The sequence below is a fragment of the Paroedura picta genome, chromosome 5 (assembly GCF_049243985.1).
Source record: "Paroedura picta isolate Pp20150507F chromosome 5, Ppicta_v3.0, whole genome shotgun sequence".
NCBI classification, from domain to species: Eukaryota; Metazoa; Chordata; class Lepidosauria; order Squamata; family Gekkonidae; genus Paroedura; species Paroedura picta.
In genome coordinates this window covers 72,854,994-72,875,410 of record NC_135373.1, presented here as the reverse complement: position 1 = coordinate 72,875,410, position 20,417 = coordinate 72,854,994, and the positions used below count along the sequence as shown (strand labels likewise).

At 40.3% G+C, this 20,417-nt stretch overlaps 1 protein-coding gene across 1 annotated transcript in view; it reads left to right on the top strand.

Annotated features, from left to right (window-relative positions):
* ZNF277 (zinc finger protein 277) overlaps positions 1-17,181 on the top strand; it is a 47,173-nt gene extending 29,992 nt beyond the window's left edge. Inside the window, exons 6-12 of the mRNA XM_077338513.1 lie at positions 2,051-2,161; positions 5,188-5,320; positions 9,894-9,961; positions 12,426-12,522; positions 13,738-13,780; positions 15,573-15,747; positions 16,839-17,181. Of these exons, the coding sequence (XP_077194628.1) occupies positions 2,051-2,161; positions 5,188-5,320; positions 9,894-9,961; positions 12,426-12,522; positions 13,738-13,780; positions 15,573-15,747; positions 16,839-17,031 (820 nt within the window). The 3' untranslated portion in view covers positions 17,032-17,181. The remainder of the gene's footprint in view (positions 1-2,050; positions 2,162-5,187; positions 5,321-9,893; positions 9,962-12,425; positions 12,523-13,737; positions 13,781-15,572; positions 15,748-16,838) is intronic.
* The last annotated feature ends 3,236 nt before the right edge of the window (positions 17,182-20,417 follow it).

The following is a 20,417-nucleotide window of genomic DNA, read 5'->3' as shown; positions in this document are numbered from 1 at the left end:
TAAGCTCATGAGTCAGTTTGTAATGCAGTGCAGCTCCACAAGTCATGATGTGTTAGTGCAACAGTCGATGCCCCCATCATAAGCTCTTAATAGCCACCCAGACCAAAAGTTTTAAAACATCTTTCAATTGGTTATAGGTTGGACTGTTTTCAGGGGACTTGTGAGCCTCAGATAAGACGTAAGGGAGAGGAAGCTTCATTAGCCATTATATCCTGCGCCAAAATTAGTTGTGTGAAGGCAATGTTGCAGCAGCTGTGATACTTAGAAAAGGGAATGTGATACCAATTGATCCGCATTGGATTTAATCAGTATTAGTTTAAATTGATCCTTTCCCACAGGACCTCAAGGCAGTATATCCCTCCTCCCCACACCCTCAACCAGTTTAGTATAATTAGTCAAGTGGAGTGAGGACTTGAACGTGCTTCACCCTACTTGGAGTTCAGCATTCAGCCCATTAGACTATTTCTGACACACATGGGAATGCAAAGATGATTGAGAGCTGGACAAAAGTAGAGAGTGGTGGCCTCTGGAAGTGTATATGTTAGAAGGTAGGCTGCAAATCAGATACCTTTACATTAGAAAGACTAGTTGGAGCAGCACCTAGCAGATTTTTCTTTGCCACTCAGCAAGCCTTTTGATTTTGATTTTATACATGAGTACATTCCTCACAATTATTATTATTATTATTATTATTATTATTATTATTATTATTATTATTAGATTTATAGCCCGCCACTCCCTTGACCACTGACGAAGTCCCCTTGGAGTTGAAACGCATTTGGTCCATTCTATGTTGGTCTACTCCGTGTTTAGTTAGAAATGTGATGCTTTAAAATGATGATGACTATGTTTTTAATATGTTGAATTAGTAATAAATATTTGAAAATGTTTAAAAATTATTTTTGCAGCTCAGCCTTTGGGTTCCTAACTTTTCTGGTTAGGTTGGGTTTTGGTTTCCCTTTTTGGTTTTGCATTACATTTAGAAAGGTCTAATGAATTAATTAAAGATAAAAGATCTATCTGATCATCATTATAATTATTACTAGCAAGAAAACCTATTGCACCCAGGGGAAAGGCACAGCGGCCAAGGCAGCGCCCTACCGTGTCGGAGCATTGTCGGCAGTGGCAAGTTCAGTGGCAGATGTCTGGGCTGGTGGGTGGCTGGAGCAGCAGGCCTGTCCCGGGCCCCTAGACGGCTGTGCAGGGCTGTGCAGGACCACCAGCCTACGGCCCCTACCTGCCTGCGGTCCTGGCAGCACAAGTGAAGCTGCTAGCAGGCGGCCGGTCTGACAGGTGCCCGGAGCGGCGGCATGATCTGGGCAGAGTATGTCCACTGCCCTTCATGGCTGAGGAATGTCTGGTAGCGAGACGGTGAGCGCATCTCGCGGCCGGCTCCTGGGGGTGGTGGGCGCCAGATTGGGTCGTTCAGCCAGAAGCAAAGTCCAGACACCGGCTAGACAGCGCTCCACCCTTAGTGCCTGTTCCCAAATATTACAGGCACTAATGGTTACAGATCATTCAGAATAATATTTTTTTCCTAGTTAGTTCACTGGTTCTGTGGTATTGCACTTAAATTTAAAATTAATTTGTATATACTGTAAGTACAAAAATGGCATTGTTTTGTGAGCATTGCAATAATCATGAGATTTTTTTTTTAAAATCTCGCTCCAACCCTTACTGAAAACTACAATGGCGCTCTTAGTATGTAATGACAATATTGGTCAAAACTAGTCTTGGTTTTAAGCATGCAGGCAACTTATTGAAAAGCTGCTGAAATGGAAATATTACACAAAAACACTTTTGCTGAGAGCAAAGCAAACATTACAGTGACTTATTCAGTGTTGGTTTTATAGGGCTGAAATTCAAATTTTCTGCTTCAGTTTAATGCAAGTACATAAATACACTGAGATTTCTTCTTGTAGTCTCCATCATCTGTTGAGCTTTTATTTGTAGCCATGTTCCCTTATTTAAAATACCAGTAGTACCCCCAAAAGGTCTTTTGCAAAACTTTCTGAAAAGAACTCTAAAGAGTGCGTCTAATCTTTTATAGGTCAGTCCTTCTCAATCACATGGCAAATGATCATGCATTCAATGTTGGGCTGCCAGATAACATTGTAAATTGGAAGGAGTTTTTCGATGTTTTACGGAAGAAAATTGACAGGTATGTTCAGAAATAGGTTTATAACTTTCTACATCAAGTAGTTGTGGTTCCATGCTCATGGCTTCTTTTCGTCTAAAAAAATAGTGGGAGGAGAGAAGAGGCTGAGGAGAATTTTTAAGAACACGAAAGGAAAAAAGGCTTGGATTGAGGAGAAAATTCTATGAAAGGGTAAGGGCTGTAAAGCCCAAATCTGGCCATGTTCAAGCCAGATCTTGGACAAAATGGATATAATCTGAGAGAAAGAAAGGTGCTGCAAAGAGAACCTTATCCCCACTGCTGCATTAGTTACATAAAACTTTTTTTTCGTTCTGCTGTGTATGGAATAATTCAAATGTAAATGAGGATCTCATTTCAAATTGGTATGGTATCTCTAGCAATTTGTCTAATCTGAGTTGGTATGTTATTTGTCTGCTCTCAATAAATGTGGCAAAAACACTAGGGATTTCCACACCCTTTAAAAATAGTGAGATACTTGCCTTTCGTTGTCGTTATATTCTGGCCCCTCCACATGACATCACCAACATGCAGTGTCTGAGCAGTAAACATACGGCTATATCCTCCATATTAAAATGCTAGTCGGTGAATCCCAAAAAGTGCATACACCAACATATGTAGCACTAACTACCGGAGAGCCACCAGCAAAAAAAACTGTATGGAGGTGAAGAAGTGCTACTTCCGCCTCCAATGTCCTGCCCTCGCACCAGCCTCCCTCTCCCTTCTCCTGGGGTCGGGAGTTTTTTTTTTTTTTTAAGTGAACTGCCTGGAACAACGAATAGGCGTTCAATTGTGCAGGCAAAGGCAAAAACATTTTTCCCAAAGTTGTAGCACAAAGTATAACTCTCTAAGCTTCCCCTCCCCCCCAATCAAGAATGAGATTTGTTATTATTTATTATTATTATTTAATTTTTAGACCGCCCTTCTCCAAATAGGTCTCAGGGCAGTTTACAACATAAACAGTTAAAACACAATAAAATCCCCATAAAAACTCCAATTAATATCAACAACAAGTCACATATAACATATAAGCGGCAGTGGTCACAATTCTAATCATATTTACCCAACTTCTCCCAAGTTCAGCCTGGTGGGGAGAATAATATTCAGAAGAGGGTGGCACCAATGCAATAGATCTAACAATGATCTCAATGTTAGAGATCTCAATATTGGATTAGTGGGAGGGCTGCCCTGGCCTCAACCATATGCCTGGTGGAAGAGCTCCGTCTTGCAGGCCCTGTGGAAAGCTGGTATTTATTTTTTAAAGAAGCAAGACTCGGGATTCCATAAGCGGTTGCAATAAAGAAGCACTATGCATCTCTGATTAGATGCATCTATGCATCTATGATTAGATGCATAGGTGTTTCAATGGAGAATTACTGATTTTTAAAAATTAGTGGGTATTGCGGGCCCTTTAAAGCATGGAGAAGGGATTGGCTTGATTAATAGGCAGAAGAGCACTTGTGGAGGGGGAGAAACGCAAAATGGTGGCACAGAAGAGCAAGACAGCAAAAAAAGTTGGGGGGTGGCCTGGGAAGTGCGATTATATGTAGCTTTACGCCACTCAGCTGATGTAACACTATTTTAACAATGTGTAGAAATGCCAACTGTATACATTCTTGGGGAAGTACGTACTTGTCACACATATCTCAAAGCCCAGGTCCCATAACTCTCCCCTGTGAGAAGGAGGATTCCAAAGGTTTGAGTTTTGTAGTTTACTGAACCATCTTCTGAATGTCTTACTCATCAATCAGAATGGAAAGGTTGCTGCTTTGAAGAAAATGGATGGAGGAAACTGTCTTATACTAAGAACTTATGCATCTGGACTCTAATTAGTCCTTCTTGACAACATTCTCCCCACCCTATGTGGAATGGCTGGTGATTTCTGTTTCAGTGTTTCTGAAGAAATGTGTATGCACATGAAAGCTTATGCAACCAGAATAATACTTTGTTGGTCTTAAAGGTATCACTGAGCTCCAGCTTCATTCTGCTGATTCAGACCAACATGGCTACCCACCTGACCTTAGTTTATCTGGTCAAATAGTGAAATGCTCTCTAAGTTTTGCAGTTTGGGGGACAGTATCAGATGTCTCTTTGGGAATGTAAATGCAGAGAACACTTTCTGTTGTGCAAGCTGGATAAAGAGTAACACTTTTATTTAGTAATAATAAAGAATGCCCACATTTTTGTGGTATACTATAAATGTAATTCAGTTAGATTTATGTCTGAAGCTTGATAGTACCTTAAACCATCCTGTGACCTGAGATGAAATGAGATTTATAATGGAGTCTCTTCAAGAGCTGCTCTGATAATGCCAGCCAGGGAGACACTGCCCAAAGGAATCTCCAGCATGAATTAATGAGACTCTTGATATTCTTTCACACTGTAACACTTACTAAGCAGGATCGTTTTCATTTTAAGTAATATTTTACCAGATGAGAAAATGACTTCTCAAAATTCAAGGTCATTCCTATCCTGTGTTGCATGATGCCAGAAGCAAAAGTTCAGCCAGTTGCCTATGGTAGCAGAGGCTGGTAGCAGATTTCTGTTTTGAAATAAGGATTTATTTTAAATAATATCCCACCATCCATTATAAAATATCCAAGCCATGGATATATAGTTTGGTTTGTGGGCTAAGATGATACAAATTTTTCTTGAGGTAATAATTTATTGACCAAGGTTACACTACAAAAAGAGTGGTAAAATTATTACATTCATGTAGATCAAATAGTTCAACCCACCCCACACCCAAGTTCTACACATCCTATCAATAGCAAAGTAATTTTACTTGGTTTTGCATACCAAGTAAAATACCAAGTAAGTTATATGTTTGGTTTCTCTACTGAATCTCTCTACTGCATTTTCATTGTTGCATTTAAAAAAAAATTGCTGATTTTTCATAATTGCCAGATAACACATCATATTTTGTATGTCTCTTAAAGTGATCTGCTTTCATTAGAGTTGCTGTAGATATTCAAATGGCTACTTACCGTATTGCCTCCAAAATCTTTTGTAATCTTTGCATATTATCTTAGTTTGCAGTGTTTATACTGTGAAAAAACCTTTCGAGATAAGAACACGCTCAAAGATCACATGCGAAAGAAGCTACATCGCAAAATCAATGCCAAAAACAGAGAATATGACAGATTTTATATTATTAATTATCTGGTAAGATGCTGTGCACCTTAATTATGGAATAAAGAATTGCAAATAGATGTTTGGATCTTACCAGCCTTTTCAGTCAATCTTGCCCAATTCTATTCATCATACCTGTTTTCCTTTACCATGACCTTTGTCCACATGGGTCCCAAAATATCTTGTTTCACTAGTTGAAAAGCTGGTAGGATTCAACACTCTATGGGCATGATCCAGTGAAGCCTTTTTTGGTTTTTAAGTCCCATTGATTTAAATAGGGCATTTAAGTGTAGGTTTTCTCCCGTTCTTATCAAAGGTACTTAAGCACTTCTGTTGGTTTGTACCCTACCTGAAATCATTCTGAATAATTAAAATTAGAGGGTACTTCAGAAATTAACTTCTTACAGTTATCGCAACAGCTCTTTTATTTCAACTGGGGAAGAGTGAGAGAAGAAAAAACAGCAGAGCCCCCTCCCTTCCTTCATTATATTCGTCCTCCTAGCTTCTTCCTGCTTGTGCAATCCAAAAGTATATACATTTTTTAAATGATTTTAGTTGCCTATTTTTGCATAACACTAAGATTTGAATAAGCACACTCATATACAATAGACCTCTGCAAACGATGTTTCTTCACAGTGACTGAACATACAGAGAGGGAGAGTGGGCAGGAGTGCACTGGTGCCACCCCCATGTAACTGTTTGCTTGGGAGCTTGTAACCTACTAACTAAGGCAGTGTACATGCTTGAGTTCTTTCCATGAACTTAGTCACAGGGAGGAAGCGTCCATATAGATGCTGCCTCCCTGCATAGGCACTGTACTCACAAGGCAGCATTCACATGACCAACATACCCAAGCCATCTGTTGACCCCTGCATATTGAGTCAGCACAGAGAGGGATCATGTATACTGGGCTACCATTGCAGCAGCACCAGGGGTGCTGACAGTATATTTCTGACAGTCTTTAGTCTGACAGTATATTTCATTTAATACTGATGGCCACTCTGGTGTGAGCAGGCTTGATTCTAAATAGTACTGGATAGTTGTGGTTTGAAAAGTGAGTTGTTTATAGCAGTGGTCCCCAACCTTTTTATCACCGGGGACCACTCACCGGGGACCACTCAATGCCTTTTACTGAGGCCCGGTGGGGGGGGTAGTTTACTCCTCTACTCTCAACCACTGCCCTAACGCTCTCTGATCGCTATGGTAATGTTTAAACATCCCTTCAAAATAAGATACAGACACGCCACAACAATAAAGTGTGTTGTAAAGGGCTGGGGGGGGATGAAGTAAAGGGCCGGGGGGGGAGAAGGCGTCCTTCGGGGCCCACCTCCAATTAGTCGAAGGACCACATGTGGTCCACAGTCCACAGGTTGGGGATCGCTAGTTTATAGAACCACTTCCAACAGAATCCAAAAGAGGCAATTCTAGCTTTCCTTACTCCTACAGCCACACAATATGAAAAGCCACAGTTACTACATAACTGCTAAATATACAGGTGCCTTATTTTCTCTTCTTGCTGGTTTTCCCTTGTTCCTTACATGGTTACAGTGCAGTCCTGTGTAGAGTTGTGCCCTTCTAAGCCCGTTAAAATCAATGTGCATAGAATGGTAGCTCTCCATAAGGCTGCAGTACATAAGCCAGTGTGAAACTGACTTTGCTGAAACAGAGAAGCAGCTCTGAACTTTATTAATTTCTCAACCCCCCTTAAAATTCTTCCTTTCTCTTTCACTGCAGGTAGAGTGACATAATAGGAAAGACAGATGTGCAATCTTGGTCATGCTTTATCATATACCCTGAAGCATTCAGAGTTACAGGATTTTCCAGATACTGCATTTTGTCTTCTATTGCCCTATAACAATAAATGTTATGATAAAATAAAGTATTGTAAAATGTCAGTGGAAGGAACATCTATGATATTGTAAATATCACAGACATTGGTTGTACAATTTCTTGCAGTGCCCATTTTCAACTGTTTGGTGCAATACTTAGTCACTTATAATGTGTGAGGTTTGTGTATCAGCTTGCTGTGAGGTAACTTTATCCATGTCAGTTTCCGTTACCTGCCTTCCTGAATGGTCTTTATTATTCTAAAACCTAGAAACCAGTTTTAACTCCTAGATGGCAGTATGGAACCCATAAAGCTGCATGTCTTGGACCTGTTGACCATATGACGAGAACAAGGGGAACCAGAGTTGTGACATCACTAGTGTCAAGGCCTGGATAGTGGGAAGCAGACTAATAAAGCAGAGCACTAGGAGGTATACCATTGTGAAGAATACGCCAGCTGTTAGAGCCATGGATGTAGCCTCGCTCACTTCCATGAGTTACCATACTCCAGTGGTTATACCTCCCCTTGAGCATTTTAATACAAGGGTACTCTTCAGAAACATTGTTGCCTTTTTTCCCCTGCCTATGCAGTATGCCATGCTTGTATTACCAGTTGGACCGCCAACCTCGAGGTGGTTTGCTGGAGATCTCTTCCTATAACAACTGATCTCCAGGTGACAGAGATCAATGCCTGGGCGTTTTAGAAGGTTAATTCTATGGCATTATACTGTGTTGAAGTCCCTCACTTCTCTAAACCCTGCCCTCCTCAAGTTTCACCCTCAAAATCTCTATAGTTATTTTTCAACCCAGAGTTGTCAGCACTAATCACCAGCCTCATTATGCCACAGAACATACACATAGTGTGGAAGAATATAAGACCCTTAGGCTCATTCCAGCATTCCACCAGATGGGTGATCTAGGCTGCTAGGGGTCACAGTTTGTATTCCAGCAGAGACGAGACTAGTTTGGGAGTCTTGGGGATGTAATCCACCTACATTTTAATGTATTTGGAAAAATGTCCACTGGTGCTAATATACCTGGACAGTATTTGCAGAATTGATATAATAATCACTATAAAGCACCAAGAAAGAAGCTTCTGCAATTTTTAACTTGTGAATAACTCAATAGCATTACAGTGTAAGCGAAGAGAACTCGTGTGTGTGTGTGTTCTCAGTGTTAGTTGTTGTTTTTTTATTACAGGCTAGCTGTTAATTTGTTGTAAGCCACTGTTTCTCTAGGAAACAGCATGATACACTGGAGGGAATGTGTAGCAAAAGGAAAGGGGTATTAACTATCTCACTAGCCTGGCATAGCTAATGAATCTTGCTTTAGTTGAAGAGTTTACACCCAGGAGGGCAAAGTCTCTCTGAATTAATTACAGGATTTTCATTCCATAATCTGTAATGACATCCCGTTATGGGCTGTTTTACCAGTGTACATTGGTACATCATTTACCTGACAAATTGAAACCTCTGATAACCATATATAATACACCCCTTTTTTAAAAAATTGCTTGTCATAAAACAGTGCTGCAATAGCAGCATCTTACATTTGTTACTCTAGGCAGTTACAGTGCTTCACATTTTAATTATCCTCCACTCTGCTTTTGATCTGGGTTTTTTTTTAAAGGACAGAAATATGTTAACATGACAGATAATTTTGTTGAGTGTCTCATAAGGTAAAAGCTTTGAAGTATTATGATGCTTAGTTACTGGAGCAGCCAACTATTGCCTTATTTTATGAAAGCATTGTTTGTTTTTAAAAGATTTCAGCTTTATTCCAGTTCCTTCAAACATAATTGGTGTTTTGTTTTCTTCAAAATCTGACATTGCCTGAAGACAGTATAAAAAATAACTTCATCTTTGATCAGGCCAATCTAGAGCCACATCTCAACAGGCAGTCAGAACATCAAAGGAGTCTAGCTTAATGCTGGATTTTATACTGAGACTTGCACTCAGTTAAAAACTTGGTAGGCACAGCAGCAGTGCCCTACATTTGAATGTTTCTTGGCCAAGGAAACTGCAGTGCTGCGGATCTTCCAGCCCTTTTAAAATCAGTATAGACCTTCCTGTTTGTTTTTTCACTTGTTTATTTTTGTTTTATACCACCACATCATCTAATTCAAATTGTTGTGGTAACTTGCATCTGCAACTCAGCATTTTTTTAAGCATTTTAAAAGCATGATGCCATATGCACTTGTAATGTCAGTCTCTTATAATCTGATTTTCCTAGAAACAGTGTTCAATGTAGTTAAATAAATTTATTTATAGTTAAATAAATTTATATTTGAACTCCATCAACCGCTTGTGTGCCATTTTTCAAAACAGGTTATAGGAGGGATTTTAGTCTCTTCTCTCAGTTCCCTAGACTTTGGTCAGCTTTTATCTAAATACAGTCAAGCAACTGAGTGAAACAACCAGGGGAAAAGGGGCAGCTCAGCCAAAACCCCAAAAAATATGTGGGGGAGGGTATACAGTGGAATTATGAATTCTAGCCAAAAATTCATTTTGTTTGGTTTTATCAGAAACCTGATTATGGTTTTCTGTATGCCTATTAATGTAATACATCTCTGTCTGTTCCAAGGGAAAGAAATCTCTGCTCTTCTGCATCCTTGTAGATTGTATAAGTCTTTCACACGAGGAAACAATTTTATAACAATGCCCTTGACCTTATCAAGAAATTTAAATGGCTTAAAACTAAGAATACTTCTTTGTCTGGTCCTGATGTAAAGCATATATAAGTGCTCATGGCATTTTTTTTCCTCCCCATTCCCCTACAGGAATTTGGAAAATCTTGGGAAGAAGTTCAGTCTGAAGATGATCGAGAACTCTTAGACAACCAAGAAGAGTAATAATTTTGTTTCTCTTTTTAACCCTCAGCAATGATGGGGAAATTGGAAATCTATATACTTAGTACATGGGATTGAAAAACACAACAAAAAGAACAAACTTCTTACTTCAGATATTCTACTTAGCTAATTTCCCCTTCCTATTGGAAAGGTTCTGGATACATTTTATGAATTTATATCATAGTTGTATACTATTTTATTCCTCAATAAGAATATAAAGCAGCTTATAAAAGCATTCTCCCCTTCTCCATTTTATTGTCATAACAACAACCCCATAAGGTAAAGTGGGTTGAGAGGGTAATTGTCACAAGTCCAGAACTGTAACTGTTATATAAGGCTGGCTTTGAAAAGCTACAGAAATGCAAGTTCCAGGCGATTCCTGTTTCTTCATATCTTATTCTCAGTGTACTGATAGAGGTGACTGAGTGTGTGTTGTTCCTACTTCTATATACATCAATACAGGAAGCTAAGGGACAGGAATTTTCTTAGGTTCCAGGAAAAGGAAGTGCACTAAAACTGGTGAACTCTACAGAGAGAAAGGTAAATCAAAAAGTATTGTTAGTAGGGTTCCAGTTCACACATGCATGGGTTTATTCCAAACAAACAAATTTCCTGAAGGATACAGAATGATAATGAGGACTTATTATGATGAAAACTGCATTGTAAGAAAAAAGTCAAGAAAGTTGTGCTGAGAATTCCCACCCCCCCCCCCCACACACACACCCCGTCACAACACTGCACATTCTTTGAGGGTAGCAAAGACTATTACAAGAATTTCATTGGAAAACCTTACTCCATCCACCCTACAGGACATCTTCCACATGGCCAATTAGGTTGCGATCACCACTTGTTTGTGTGTCGGTTGAAATCCCACTTTTACAAGGAATCAGGCCTGGGCCTGGACAGTCCCAGGCCTGGCCCAACTCAGGCCCTCAGTTGCCGCGCAGCATGGGAACGTGGAGAAATCCACATTCTCATTATTGCCATGGGATCCAACAGTGTGTATGTCAGGCTGGGCCATGCGTAAAGCGGAACACTCAGGACAAATCCAGTGGGGCATTGTGCCCATGCTCCCCCACAAGCATCATTTACATCATCTACCCTTGTAACCTTTTTTAAAACAAAAAGCATATCTGATTGCCCTAAAATGTGATTCCAAAGTAACAAAATATCAACCCCCTCACCTGCTGCCACATTTGGCCAGCATCTTTCTCTTTTTTCCTTGGTTTTAGTGAGATCAGGGACAGTCTGCAGGAGATGGGGGATGGCAAGATAAAACAGCCCACTTTTTATCCCCTTGTTTCTGTTGTAACGGTTTTGCATTACAATGCAATCATGGTAATGTTTTTTTAATTATTTTGGACTTGGGGAGTTTTTGCCATGTGACAGTGGTTGACAAGTAAAACAAATGGTGGGAAGTTTTGACTTCCTGTCCCTCAGTTATCCCATGTGTACACAAATCTTGAGGGCAAACAGAAGAGAGCGGAGCAAGGGCTCCCCATGCAGTTATCAGAAAAGTTCAGAGCCAACCCTTAGCAAAAAAAACAAGGGGCAATGTGGCTTAACACCTGGGTGAATTCTCTGTACGGTAAACATCCAGGCCTGATCTTGCCCCTTAGACTCCCCCCCCCCCTCAAAACTAAAAAGGAACATTATTTGAGTCCCTCAAGCATGTCAAAACTGCAGTTTTCACATGTATAAATTAAAGAGGGCAGAGTTCATAGGGGAAGGGTTAGAGAGATAGAAACACTGTCTTCAGAAATAGACCTAGATGAAGCATATATCAAGAAACAATAGCTTCATATTTTGATATTTTTGTTTTAGAAATGTTTCTATGATTTTGTTGCAATATTTTTTGACTTAGCCTCATGTGTGAACACATGCACAAAAAAACCTCATATGGCTGTTTATTCAAGTGCTACTTTGCTTGTTGCAACACTTCATTTTTTCCTGGTTTGGATTACTCTTCAAGTAATCCCAGCTATCTTGTGAACACATCATAATACCACAGTGCTACATAGCCTATTAGATATGCCTACATCTTCACTTTGCCAAGAACAAATGAAGCCCATTTGGATTAAGGACATTACTTCCCTTATTGGTAATATGGGTCGTCTTGTAACCCATCAGGGATCAATCAATCAAAACTTTTCATAGCAACTGCCCACCCCCCAAAACCTCAGTTGCTGAAAAGGTGCTCCTCTGTCTGTGGATAAAGATTTATATGAAACAACTCCTTTCCATTCAGCTTCTTTTCCAAGACAATATTTTGCCTTAACTTAATATACTATAGACCTACACAAGTAAAGTTCCATTTAAAACCAAGCAGGTTAATCACATTTAACGTTTGATTAATTAAATTGGTATTTGGTCACATGTCAACAATTTCTTTGTATCTTTCGAAACAAACCCCAAGATCTAATTAAAATGGATGCATATTAAGTGGTTCATACTTTTTTACAGAGACTGGTCTGATTGGGAAGAACATCCTGTCTATGCAGTCTGCCTCTTTTGTGAGAAGCAGACAGACACCACAGAAAAACTCTATATTCACATGGAGGTAGGAGACATGTTCACTATGATCTTGCTGTGGGAAATATGGAGGCTAGCTCCTTGGTTGCATTGGTTATAATACAATGCATTTTCAGCATAAAGTAAACCCAAGGTAGTTTGTGACTGGACAATAAACTCAGTTCGTTTTGGTCAGTCCCTCCTGATGCTAACCATGATGTCCAATTGAATGTTATGCTGAAGATGTGAACATATTTTAGAACTTATAATTCATCTGATATGGGAATATCCTGTAGTAGTCTTTTTTTGGTGCATGTCACAAAGTAGATAGACAAGTCAGTCTGTATTTTGAGATTTAAATTGCCTTGTCAACACAAAAACTTCAGAATATATTCCAGGGAAGACAAGTGGATCCCTGGAGCTGCCCTTTAGCCAGAAATAACCACGTTGATAAAAGTGGAAAAATTCTTCACCACTGGGAACATTGAGGGGGCACTTACATTGTACAGTGTTGAACATACAACTTTCAGAAACAGCCAGACTAAAACCTGAGCCAACATATATTAGCTGCATTTTAAAAAAATGAATCTGTGACAGAACAGCATTTATATATCCTTTTGAGAGATGCTGAACTCTTAATTCTTCAGAAAGAAATTAAGTAATCAGAGAGAGATGTGTCACTTTCCTTCAGAAGAATATAATGCTATTCCTACTTCCCCCTCCCCCTTGGATCTCAGATAAAATCACCCTCATTTGCCCTGCCACCCACATTTCTTCTCTGCCTCTTTTGTTAGACCTTTTATGCCACCTGCATCCAGTTGAAGGGGGGGGGGATATTGGAGTGTATCCTTTGGATACAGAAAGCCCCCAATTAAATTTCTGGTGTCCCCAGTTTAGAGTTTTCAAGCGCCAGGACTGGGAAAGATCTCAGGGTAAACAGTAATGGACTAGAATATCTAGCTTGGAACCCTCACAGTGGTTTCAGTGACAAAAGGATTTCTTTCGACAGAGCACAACTTTGTCACTGACCCCCCCCCCTGCTCCCTTCAATGGCTGCAGTAGGAAAGTGAGAAGTCATTCTCCATGAGCACAAGTTCCTGTTCCTCCTCTGCAAACAGTATTCCCAGTCTATATATATATATATATATATATGATTTTGCATATTGGATTGGATTCAGTAATTATAAAGCTCAGTTGATGTTAATTTGAAAAATCAGAAGTTTTTATAATTGGAATCTTTCTCTTTTTTCATCCTTACCCATAGGAGGCTCATGGATTTGATCTGCTAAAAATAAAGTCTGAGTATGGTAAGTAAAACTTAGACTACATCTGCCACTGTTAGAAATGTAACTTTTTGAAATAGAGAGCCATAAAGCAAGCTATAGGACTCTGTTTTTTTTTATTATTATTCTATTCAGGTTTTGTAGCAGTTCTGACCTCTGTGTCAAAATGTAGTGCCAGCTGCTTCTCAATGTTTGTCATGAAGCCACTGTAGTGAGGACAATTTGAAGTTTTATTCCTTCTATAAATCTTGAATACTTCCTTAGATTGCCTCTGAGGAAATCATGCCATCATTGTACGTCACATAAAATAACGTTTAGGTCTCTCTTCCAGTATTAGCAATTAAAAATAACATAGCAGATGTGCCATTACTTAGCTGTGAAACACACAGCTAAGTGTCCTTTGTTTTTAAAATAAAACTGTATTAGAAGATACCTTTATGTTCAGCTAGAGAACTAACCTACAGTTGTGAATAGGTGCTCTGTCCCATTGCTGTCTCCATAATGAGGCAAGAGGAGATGGTGACCTCTCCACTGCCTTGTCTCACGCCATCTTGAGAACTAAGTATCAGAGATAGAAGGGTTGTGGAACAAGTTAAGATGGAAGGGGAGATAGAGATAGGAAATAGAAAGTGAAGAACACAGAGTAAGACTAATAAGGCAGATAGTCATCTGACTTAACAGGGATAGCTGATGAGGAAATTGAAAAAGGGGAAGATGCCAACCCCTACATTCTTGGGAGTGAGATGAAAGGGAGGCCTTAAGGGGCTGGGGATCTCCAATGTGGGGTTCTGCAAGGTGTGATTTGCTCCCCAATATGCACCTTCTTGCCCAGCTAGTCGAGTTCTGGGCTAGGGTGCCATCAGTATGCTGACAACACCCAGCTCTGTCTCCAGATGGACTGTCTCCAGATGCCCCCCTGAGCTCAATGGCCCAGTGCCTGGAGTTCACGATGGCATGAATGCAAAATGACTGAAACTGAGCCTTTTGAAGATGAAAGTCCTGTGGCTAGAAAGGAAGCTGTCAAGTCAGGAAGCTTGCCTTCCTAGCCTGGACAGTGTGCAGTTTATAACCACATAGACAGCCAGGAAGTTAGGCATGGTTTTTTTTTGCCTCTCTAACTGTGGAGGCACAAGTCACAAGAGTAACACAACTAGCATTTTTCCATCTTCACCAAGCTAAGCTAGTGCCCTATTTAGCCCTGGGACACCTAGCCACAGTGGTCAGCTCTAAACTGGACTACTGTAACTCACTCTGTGCAGGCCTTCCCTTGTTTCTGATCCAGAAATTGCAGCTGATCTACAATGCCTGGGTTCTCAGACAAACACCTTGGAGAAGCCATATAAGTCCAGTCCTTCAGCAGCTGAACTGGTTGCCAGTTGAATTCCAGATCTGGTTAAAGGTCTTGGTATTGATCTTCAAGATCATATGCAGTCTGAGCCCTGAATATTTGAGGGACTACCTGTAGTGAACATTCAAGTGTTTACACCATGTTTAAAATGGAGCAAATGGTGTTCTTTTAGGGTCATTTGTGTTCAAGGAAGCAGCACTGGAGAAAGGGTTTTAAAAACCTTCTCCCTACACCTCAGTCCATATCCAACTGGACTTCTGTATGCCTACTAAGTTTCAGAGAATCCTAGGAACAGTAAGAACTCCCAGGTAGTGAGGCCCTGATGTGGCACCACTTGTTGAATCCCAATTGCTCAGTTTACTGTTTTCATATTCATTGCACTCTTTAAAACCTTTTTGACCTCACACTCCTCTTTGGGGTTTTGTGTTTCTCAATTTATGTATTTATTTTGCTTAATGTGTCGGCTAGGTTTGAATTTCTATCAGCAAGTGAAATTAGTGAACTTTGTCAGAAGAGAAGTTCACCAGTGTCGATGCTACAGTTGCCAGAACAAATTCCAGTCTAAAAAAGAATTGACCAGTCATATGGAACAGACCAAACACATCACATTTCTGCCAGCCAGATCCGTCTGGGATCAACCACAGTAAGTCTGTTTATCAACAGCATTTCAGTCCATCTAGCACATTTATATAGCCCTTCCTCTGAGGATCTCTGGGAATCGTTATATGATAGCTACCAGTAACTGGAACATGGTTTTTGTATTTTCTGACCTTGCTTTGCCACAATTTCTGATAGCTGCACAAAATTAAAAAGCTGGAGCACAGACTGTGGTGTCTATTATACTTGGATGAGACATAGCCATGGCACATAGGGCTTCATGCAATAGGCCCATTAGTCAGGGCATGGAACTTGCTGAGTTATATCTCAGTAAAGCAAGAAAAACTTAGCTGCCATGTAACTCCCCAGTCCATTTGTTACATGATGGCTATGAGTGCTACATGACTGACCCAATCCCTACTGTAAATAATGATGTTGTATGAGGCTCTGCCATCTACAGATTCGCTACAAGTGACTGAGTACTCATTCCCTGCAGAATTCTTTCAAGGACAAACTGAGTCCTGAAAGACCTTGAAGTCCTATGTAATCAACTTCCACCTTGAACAGCAGGGAAATAACTGCCAGGGTTTCTAAGGATAATATACATTGATTATATGGTGTATGAGTGCCAGAAAGAGGGGGGCGGGTTAAGAAGGGGGAGGAGAGGGGTAGTCGGATAAGAGTTAGAGAAAAAAGTTCAAAAAGAAGAAAACCTGCTAGCAAAGCCAAAAGGCTGCTCTTCCTGTTGCAAAGGCAGGAAAGAACTGGAGCAGAGAGGCATGCCCACACAGGAAATAGGAAGGGGGAAAAAGTGAGCCTGTCTTCCTTAACCGAGGGATGAAAACACCCAAGATGTCTTACACCTCTGGGGAAAAACAATGTGGCCACACTTCTCTCTCTGATGAGCGAACTATTTTGTGGCATAATCTTATATTGCTATGGAATATTGTGAGAATATTCAAAGCATATGGGAGTGGCTAGTTGCTTGGGTCCTTCCCTTGTTATTAGTCCTATGCCCATGGTTATAGTATTAATTCATACAACCATACACTGCAGGGAAATGACTTCCATGTGTGAAGAGAACATCTAATTTACTAGATACTACAATATTTTATTCTCTTTTGGTCTACCTTTCAGGTATTACTTTCCTACTTATGAAAATGATACTCTTCTCTGCACACTCTCAGACAGTGATGATGAACTGACAGCTGGGAAACGGAAAGAGGATGTGCCTGTAATTAGTGAGGATATTTCTAATATTGAGGCTCTGAAACAAAGCAGCGTGTTAAACCAACTTCTTGGAGAGGAAATGAATAATGGAGAGCCTTGATGTTAAGGAAATCATGTTCCTTAATATATAAGCAATTTTTCTTGCAGAGCAAAATGTGATTTGGTAACTTACTAGTGCAATATGAATCTGCAATTGTTGTACACCAGCTTATTGAATGAGAAGCTCAAATAAAACAAGCATTTTAAACCACCTTGTAGTATTTTTAGTGCTGCAATTTTATTTGTTTATTGGCTTGGCTTCTAACATTTGTAATCATTTGGGACAAAGAGATATAACTAGTATATAACATAACAGATCACTAAGAACAGCCTAACAAATGAGGGTACATCTGGTCTCCAGTGTTGCAGTTTCCTGGTGGTTGGGTTGGATTTGGGGTTCTTGTTGCTGGTTTTATCCAAAAGCATGGCGAAAGAGCTCCAATTTGCAGACTCTATGGAACTGTTTGCCAATAGGGCCTTGATCTCATTGGGGAGCTCATTCCATCAGGTTGAGGCCAGATGGATGTCTTTGGAGCCAGGGATTACTAGGTTGTTGGAATGTATAGAGTGAGTCACTCTTTGGGGAGTATAGACAGCCAGACAGTCCTTGAGGTACACAGGACCCTGACCATGTATGGCCTTGAAGGTGAGCATTAGCTCTTTAAATCTGATCCACTATTCAATTGGCAACCAGTGCAGCTGCTGGAGGATCGGTGTAATATGGGCTCCCCAAGGTGTTTGGGAGAGCAGCCAGGCAGCCACATTTTGAACCAACTATAATTTCTGGAGCAGGGATAAGGGAAGGCCAGCATAGAGCGAGTTGCAGTAATCCAGTCTAGATTACTGGACCCCTTTGGTGAGGTATTTTGGAGTCAGATAGCGTGCTAGTAGCTTCACTTAGCAGAGATGGAAGAATGCTACCTGCACTACTCATATTCTGAGCTTCTATTGTTAAGGAAGAATCAAGGATCACGTCCAGGTTCTTGATCTGTTGACTTTCTGGGATGCTTATCTTGGTAGTCTAACCTCCTGCATAGCAACCTAAATCCTTCTTCCAGGACTGTACGAACACAATTCCCAATGGTGACATTGATATGAATGCCCACTATCACATGCTCTTCCCAAACTACTGACATAACTGGTAATTTAATTATTGATGTTAAGATGAAAAAGATAATTTTTTTTCACAGGAACATCCTTAAAACAATTCCTGAAGTTCTATGGAAATCTGGTGCCAGATGCAGGAGACAGCCTTGCCTCATACCTATATGTGTGTTGTTGCTTGGAATTGGATTCATAGTTTCTATTCAGCTTGAGCTGTTAAAATATATATTTTAAAATGTGGAGTGAAAAATTCACTTCTAAACTGGTGTTCAACAATGTTACACTTCCAGAGACCAATTCAGATGTATGATTGGCTTCCTTAGTCTGCTTGGATGCTGGAGCTGTGCAGGCAGAGTTGGTGATGTGGTTCCTTAATGGCCAGCTAACAAGAATCTGTTCCTAGTTGTCTGCTGGTCTAATCAGTGGATGGATCCTTGATCATTCTAGACCACAGCCAGAGGAAAGAAAAGAATGTTAGGGAGGTTTCCAAGACAAGAGGTAATATTACAAAAGATACTTTAGGGGAAAACTGGAAAGGAAAGATTCAATGGGAAAGAAATGGCAGAAACAAAGGGTGCCTCTGGCCACCTAAAGCACTGAGATACAACAAATGGCAAATGAGATTATTCAACAGCCCTTATCAATAGAGTGAATGAAGGCTAAATGTTACCTGACAATAAAATCAGTACAAATGTGGAGAATGTTAAGTTAATGATGGATCGGAATTTCTCCATGAAGCCGTAGCACACTCTTGCATAGTGAGACTGCAGGTGCCCAGAGCTCCAAACCCTCTATTTATTAAAGATCAGTCAAAATAGTGTGCAAGCTTTATGGAATTCTTTAGTCGGTACATTGAAAGGAGTTGAGGGGGGGGGAAGGATATTTCAGGCTATGATGTTAACATTCCTTGTTGGAGTCTTCTGATGAACTGCAAACTGCATCTCACAAATTGTACTTTGAAATGTGCGGGCAAAAAATGCATTTCAGAGCTTGTTCTTGTTGCACCTCCACAGTGTGAGGAAGCTGCCAATTAGAATTTTCAGGAGCACACAGAAAACATGACAGGAAGTATCAGAGTAGAATGTTTCAGAATGAATAGTGCCACCTTTTCAAAGTTGAATCTGGATTCATAGCTCTTCTGCAGTGTCAAAAATAGATAAAATGCTTCTCGTTGCTGGGAAAGCGACAGGTGAAGGTATCACAAAAAAGAGCGATGCTTCAAAAATCACCAAGAGGTCACCAGTTTATTGGGAGCAAAACAACTGCAAAAGCTGCCCTTCAGCAAGAAGCTTAGCTCTGTAGTTGAGCAGGTGGATTAATTCAGGGCTTTCACTCCCCCTATCTATTGGTGTGCTGCTCCATACAGCCTGTTCATGGTTAAAAATTGCTTTACACAAACAGTACAGAGGCTTGTCTCCTGTGCATGAGAAGCACATCTGAACCAAGGTCTCACTCATACAAAGAAATGTTTGCTCCAGAACAATGCCCATTTAATAAGGCAATTGTTTTAACCAGGAAGAAATGAAAGGAAATAGCTGCTCAATGCTGAGTCACTGACACAGTCTTTCTCTTCTGTACCACCCACAACCCTCCATGTTCTGCTAGTACTTATTTGTATGAACTGCCAGCATGGGGGGAGGGACAGACTTTGTTTCTGCATCTTATCTCTAAAATCTTTCCTATTCAGTACTTACGGTCATTCTGTTTTCTCTCTGAGATAAATGAGCACTGCTTTAAATACAGCTCTGAATGTGGTCACTGCTGTTCCCATTTCATGTAAATAACGAACAGAACTGTCAGCAAATGTGTATGTATGATCACTCTGATATTGATAGAGCCCCCAGATTGTGGAAAGGCTGCAAAAAAATACAGTCTGCTGTAGGGCTATCATTCACTAAATCCTAGAACTGCAGCTCTAGAGAAATTCAGTAGTTAAATATAAAAGTATTCAGTCTCAGAAGGCTGGGTGCTCAGGACTCCACAAAGAAATCTAAGAATAAAAAAAAGATATTCAGGACTGTCTGAAGGTAGGGCCAGAGAGAATGTCATGGGGGAGGGAGTTCCTCAGCTCCACATTATTTTATTAACATCCCATGGAAAGGTTTAGTATTGTTCTCTGCAAGGTCTAGGAGCAGTGAGGCGTAGTGGTTAGACTGAGTCAAACTAGGATTAGGTGGTGATGAAAAGTGCCATCAAGTTACAGCCAACATATGTAACCCCATATGGGGTTTTTAAGGCAAAAGACATTGAGAAGTGGTTTGCCAATGCCTGCCTCCATGTCACAGCCCTGGCATTCCCTTGAGATCTCCCACCCAAATACTAGTAATGGCCAACCCTGCTTAG